The sequence below is a fragment of the Sciurus carolinensis genome, chromosome 4, assembly GCF_902686445.1.
Source record: "Sciurus carolinensis chromosome 4, mSciCar1.2, whole genome shotgun sequence".
In the NCBI taxonomy this organism is placed as follows: Eukaryota; Metazoa; Chordata; class Mammalia; order Rodentia; family Sciuridae; genus Sciurus; species Sciurus carolinensis.
Genome location: NC_062216.1, coordinates 152,771,002 through 152,778,029, shown reverse-complemented (window position 1 = coordinate 152,778,029; position 7,028 = coordinate 152,771,002). Strand labels below are relative to the sequence as shown.

General features: G+C 36.8%; 1 protein-coding gene across 1 annotated transcript in view; it reads right to left on the bottom strand.

Moving 5' to 3' along the window:
- Positions 1–446: 446 nt before the first annotated feature.
- Positions 447–7,028, bottom strand: part of Elk3 (ETS transcription factor ELK3) — a 60,645-nt gene continuing 54,063 nt past the window's right edge. Inside the window, exon 5 of the mRNA XM_047550085.1 lies at positions 447–979. Coding sequence (XP_047406041.1) covers positions 881–979 — 99 coding nt within the window. The 3' untranslated portion in view covers positions 447–880. The remainder of the gene's footprint in view (positions 980–7,028) is intronic.

Here is a 7,028-nt window from a genome sequence, read left to right as displayed (position 1 = left end):
CCAATTCCTATTAATACAGTAAATATGTCAGGTGGGTGTGATTTTTTTTCCATAGAAAGAACCAGGACTGATCTTTTGAAATAAGAATATACTCATCTAGAAAGTATAGCAGTTTGGATGGTATGGACTGGTAACTTTCCATTTCATATTTTTGTTAGGGAGGAGAAAAGATGAACATCTAAGGCTTCAGTTTAAAAAATGCGCTTTAGAACATTTTCTTTTATGAATGTTTATTGTCTAAATATGGCTTAGTTTATTCTTATAAAAATGTTACTTGGACATTACATTTACTGGATTTCAATTCAAAAGAGATTCTAAGGCAGTTCTTATACAATTGAAAGCAAAAGGAAAAAGTGATATGAATATGCTTTCATATTTTGCCTACTTGTGAAAAATAATGAAATTCTATTAGAGAACTGTTTGATACTAATTTTTGTCTTTCAAACATTTTCTCTTAATACTAAAAATATATAAATCATTTACATAAAACTAAATGCAAAGGAAGGCACAGCTGGTTATAGTGTGTATACAAGCACAGTTCAGCATATGCAGAATTAAAGAGAAAAAAGGTTCACATCCTTATTAGTTATATTGAAAACATTAAGAAAAGTTCTTCACTGTCAACAGTGTTCAACACTTAAGAGCTAAGAGGATATAAAAACAAAACATTAAAAGTCACTTAATGCAAACGGATTTTCATATATACTTGAATATATAAAAAAAGTTTTTAAAATGCTAACATAAATGTAGACTGTCCATGTTATGAAAAGTGCAAACCAAATTGACAGGGTTTCACAATGTCCTTCTCATGACACAGGTAAACTAGCCCATGGGGACAAATTTGATCAGTTAATGAGTCCTTAATTGCAGCCAGACGTCATCAGGATTTCTGAGAGCTTGAAGAAAGCAGTACTGGAGAAGCAGCTCTGTCCAGACTGGGGATTGGCACTGGCATATGGCTGTTAAGCAGTGTGGGGAACTGCAGGGGACAAAAACATTTTAAATAATTATTACAAATCCACTGGGAAAAACTTGGGTTCCTTACATTCCTAAACAGACCACAGTAGTTTGGTTCTCTCACCACCCCTGAGATAGAACAATTGCCAATCTATTTTATAGAGTAATTTAAAGATGACAATTGCAAAATTACCTAGAGCCAAAGAAGAATAAGACCCATAAAATGTCCTTAATTGTTCTATATGATAGGCTACTAGAAAAAAATACATAATTTAGATGTTCCAAAAGCATATTCAAATAATTTTTAAAAGATTCTAAGCTATCTAGGAATATTGATCTGCTTTAAATATTGAGAAAAAAATTTTTTTCAACCAGACTCTATAAATCAGTAATTTCTAATACTATATTTTGGAATTTGTCATCATTTTTCATGAGTACTTCAAAGATGTTTCTCAGTAACCAAAAAATGAAGATTATTTATCTTGAAAGAGTTAGAAGTATCTCTTAGAGTTGAAAAAGTATTTTCTTTTTTTAAATACTTTTTATTTTTTTCTATCTAGTTATACATGACAGCAGAATGCATTTCAGTTCATCGGACACAAATGGAGTTTATTTTTTTGTTTTAGTTGTCAGTGGACCTTTTTATGTGGTGCTGAGAATCAAACCCAGTGCCCCACACGTGCTAGGCAAGCCCTTTACCACTGAGCTCTAACCCCAGCCCCTGAAAAAGTATTTTCCCTGATAAATAATGTCAAACTTATTAGAAAGATGACTCATAAGTTAAAAAAAAAAAGTGTAAAGTTAATTTCTGTATTGCTAGCAACTAAGATGATAAATAGCAGAGTAAAAGAGTATATGTTTTAGTGACAAGTGTCAGGTCTGAAGCAAATGCATCATCTGCTCCCAAGTGAACGAGCAGAAGTAAAGGTCTCCTGTTAATACTTGACTGTCTGCACCTAGATATTTTATTGCCTAGGATGATTTGTGTCAAAATGATCTCCTATACTGTTTGTAGCTTAATTCCTGTTTAGTCCAGAGTAAGTTTAAATATTAAGCTTCAGCACTAAATATCAAATACAGAGCCTGGCACCTGTTAGAGTACAATAAATATTTGTAGAACAAGTAAGTATATTTTTGCAATTTTCAGACTATTTCAGTAACTTATTTATGTCTGTGCCTTCTTGTTTATCAAGTGCTGTCCTTTGATTTAATATCTAGGGGATACAAAGTAAGTTTTATTATCGCCATTTTACAAATGAGAACAACAGTTAAAGTTCTCATTAAAGGTCACAGCTAATAAGGAGCAACACCTAATTTTAAGCTGATTGGAATTTGTACTAAATTGCCCAACTTCTTATTGGATAGGGGTTAGGAGGTGTCTCATTACTGTTTCAGTTTCTTCAATGGATATTGGTATATTCAAGGTTCTGTTTCTTTCCTGGTGCTTTGAATTTTTAATTTTTTCCTAAAATGTTGTCCACTTCAACTGTTTTTTCAAACTCTTCACATATACTTTATACTTTTTTATTTATGCTCCTAACCACTATTCTCATTGACTTGGAGTGAACACTGGAAGAAGAGCAGGTCTTGAATTTTCATTGTTGGTATTTTTTTAATCTTGTGTTTTGGGTTTTTTGTCCATCTTGTTGATATTTTCAAAAGAATCCCCTTTGGTTTTATTAGTCTTGTCTGTTATTTTAAAAAGAGATCACTGATTTCTGCCCCTCTTTATTTCTGTACACTCAATTGTCACAGTTCTCAATTAGCCTGGCTTTACTGACATGTTTCTTAGTTCTTTTTATTGGCTCTTTATTACAGCCCCCCTTTTCCTTCACAGAATGAGTATTTAATAGAAATGGGAGTAATAAAAGCACAAATTATATTGAATATAAGAGATCCTACAGATGGTCCAGAAAGTAGCTAATGTTGGGGACACGTTTGGCAGAAGCTGACAGCAAAGCTGGAGCCCAGTACTCCATGTATGGACCCCATTTGTCCCTCTACTTTTATTCCCTTCCATTTCCTGTCCTTCAGCATCTAATCTATAGAGTAGGAATGGACAGATCAACCCTGTAGCGTCAGAAGGATGTTTGGGATGGCTGACCTGAGATAACCTGGGGCAGCTTTAAAGAACCAAAAGGAAAAGGTGCTTGATAGAAAGGCAGATCAGTTCCTGCCTGAGGACAGTGTGTTGGGGAGAGGGGCTGGGGGCGGATCACAGTCCTTCTTAAGTTGCAGCATATGCCAAACTTTTATCCTCAGCCTACTTTTCTCCATAGCCCTATCTGAACTTGACAACCATTTCCATTTTAGACGTCCCCAGCCAATGCTGCTTTTCCGAGAAAGCTGCTCTGCTCTGGTGCTCTAAGTCAGTGAGAGTAGTGGCTAGGAATACAAACTAAATTTGAATCAGGGTTCTGCCACTTAATAGTGTATGATTGGTAAACAGGGCAATGTCTCTGTGCCTTAGTTTCCTCATCTTTAAAATAGAACTACTGGTAGCATTAAATGAGAAGCCATGAAGAATGGCCCAGACTGGCACACAGGAAACCTTCAATACGTTTTAGCTATTGTTACTAAAACATTGCCAGTCTTCTTGTCACTTAGTCCTTTTGCCTCTTCCTCATTATTACTACCTACTTATTCCTCAAATCAAACTCAAGGTCTTTTCAATCTTGCCTCTGAAATGTCTTCCAAATTGATTACTATGTCCACTGTTCTACCCTAAAAGATGACTGCCCCTACAGTATTTGAAGTAGTGTAATAATTTTCTCCTATCTTCCTGTTCCTTCCACTTCCTACTGAATTCTTCCTTCACATGGATATCACGCCTGAAGGTATAACAACAGATTAAGGTGGAACTGTTCAAGACCCATGCCTCCTTTCAGACTTCATCTATCACCGAGTCTCTTCCTGAATAAACTGTCTATATCCAAACCAGGCAGATCTATTAGGTGCTAAACTATGCTTTGCCTCTCTATCAAAATCCTGTCCCTTCTCCCAGCTCAGTCAGACAGCACTGTTTCTTCCTCAGAGTTTCTCTGGTCCTTGGAAGCAAAGAACCACTCAGTCCCTCTGTCCCTGCAACACTTTGTTTACTCTCCTGTTATTCATCTCTTACAGTCCCTGCTGCAGAGCATTGCAAATATTTGCTGGGTTAGATTTGTTGAACTAAAAATTTGCGCACAGTCTCAAATGCAAATTTAACTAGCTCCACCTGGTTTCAACATGTACCTGTACCTACTGGGTGCATTTCAAATTTGATAAAAATCTGTTTAAAAAGTTGGAGTGGAACAGACAAGTAAGCTTAAAATGCAAACTATCCAATTGAAAGAGACATTTCACTTTATTTGTAAATCCAGGTCCTTGATATTCAACACTTAGCACAGTATCTTGGGCATCTATCTCTTTACTAAAACGTTTCTCAGTTAGAAAGCATACCTCTTCCAGAATGGTTAGTGCCTTTCTCCTTCTTTGAAATTCTTTAGCTATAATGATTGTACATGAATGAACAATGAATGTGCAAGAACGATCATGTGCAGAAACTCCTCAGCTGTGTCAGCTGTCACCCTCAGGATTCCAGCCTACGTTTGCAAAGATCACAACAGGAAACCTGCCAGCATCACTTAAATTTTGTGGTAGGCTGAATATTTTGTTTTCCTTTGCCAATACATTAACAGCATATGTGAAAGAAGTTTGTTATTTTAAAAGATTATTTTCATTAGTTTAGAAGGGACATAATCATAATATGAATGCTGAATATCCATCAATTGTAATGTCTGTTTTCAGAAAATCTTCCTCTTACCATGTTTTGTTGTTTACCATTTTAAAAATTGCTATGTTCAGCTACTATTTTCATTGGAAGCGTAATAGTATTTTAAAAGGTGCAAAATTGTTTTCCCTTAGTTTCATGAATCCAACCAAAAAAGAGGGCCCAACCAGACTGGACTGTATTATTTGGGGGGCGGCCGCCTTTTCAATGGCACCAAGGGGTCTATTTGGTGAAATTAAAATTGAAACTATTATGCAAGTAGCCTTTAAATGCAGTAATAAAGCCAGGTATAGTGGACCTGGGCTGTAATCCTAGTAACTCAGGGCTGAGGCAAGAGGATCACAGGTTCAAGGCCAGCCTCAGCAATTTAACAAGACTGTCTCAAAAAGGGCTGAGGATGCAGCTCAGTGGTACAGTGCCCCTGAGCCAATCATCAGTACTACTCCTCACCACACACAATGCAATTTATTCTTCAGATTTCCAAATGTAACCTAGGAACCTCCACTGGCCTCCAGTGGTTCTCAAAATATCACCCCTGGACCAAGAGCATTATTAGGAACTTGAATGATATGTTTATGTCAGACCCTATCCAAGACTTGAGGACTCAGCAATCTTTACTTCAACACACCATCCAGGTGACTGGATGCTAATTTTGAGAACCACCATGTATATACATCCCAACTCCCAGAGGTCCTGATAATGTTTCAAATCACCATGGACATGAGCAGTACTTGTTGGGAATACTGGACTAGAAAATTAGCATAGTTCCAGTCATTCCCCAAGGCTTTCCTATGATGTCACCAAGCTGTATTCCAATCGTGGCAGAATTCCCAATAAGGAGGGAAAAGAGAGGCCATTCATTGTTTACAAATACTTGCCAAACTCCACGGAAACTCTGGGTCCTGCCCCCAGGAGCTCACTGTAGCCACATAACTCCTCTCTGCTCTATTCATTCCCAGAATACTGCTGTTCTAACTTTAAGCCTTCAGACAATGAGGACTTTTATCTCCCTATCAAAAGATTAGGATGCCCAGGCTAAAGCTTTTTTAAAGTACTAGATTTCCTCACTGCTAATTTTACTTAAAATTACTAGTTTTTGCTTCCCTAAGTTAAAATGGTTAAAAAAAAATCAATGTATTGCTGTGCATGACCGAAGCTTGATTTCATGTGATAGGAATAAAAGCCAGGGTAAAGAAGAAACCCAGTTGCTTCCAGGATGTAGTCACATCATGATACCCAACCTTAACTCCAGTAGTAAGCCAAAGAAGCAAGATAGCAATTAGAATCTCTTTAGCTCACCATTCTTCCAATGAGACCCTAAATCTCATTTTGTACATCATGCTTCTGGCACAGAGAAGGTAACTTGGCATATATTGATTTGACAAGAAAATGACCAAATCAGAAGGTAAAGAGACTTGATCTTTTTGTTAACACTTATCTTTTGTTGACTCTTTATGAATTCCTTGTCATCTTTTCATTTAGACAGTCACTGATAATGACCGACATCATTTGTATACCAAGCAACATGCTAGATGCTGGGAGACACATAGGGAACAGGACACAGTTCCAGTCTTGAGGGCCCACAGTCTACTGAAGTTTGCCAGATCAACAGGCAAAATGCTGAGTGCTAAATGGCGTGGGAGCCAAAGAACTGCAGCTGGCTTGAAAGGAACCACACTGGGGGACACGGGATGCAGGGTGGATGAGACAAGGCTAGAATTAGGTAGGGGGAGTTTGCACTGTGTCTAGCCCTGCTTCATTCCTGTCCCTAGGGGATCTGTCCTACCTATACTCACACATCCAAACAATAACAACCTGGGTGGGTGAGTAACAATCTTTTGGTATCAAAGAAAAAAATTACCAATATCCATATGATAGAAAGTGATACTACTGCAAGATTCTAGCATGTAAGTGAATAATAAATAATGCTTTCCTAATCCAGAGTGTTCTGCAAGATAAAGCAATTAATTGTTTTTTAACACAATGCCCTGGATACTCTCTTTTTTTTTTTTTTTAAATCACAGAACAAGAAGAACTTGATTATGATTCAGAAGTATGCAGGTAACTTTTCTATCCCAGTAGGGGGAAACTCTTTGATATTTTTAGTTTTTAATTTATTTCAAGTAAATCAGTACATGAAAAACTGGATTGTCATTTTTTTAAAGTTTTATACTTCCCTAAAAAAATGTCCAGTTTTTGTAGTCAAAATATACAAAACACTTCAAGAACTAATTGTTGCTCTTATGGACAGCTGACATAAGCACACCATTTCTGCCTCAATAAAAATGTCTACCTCTAA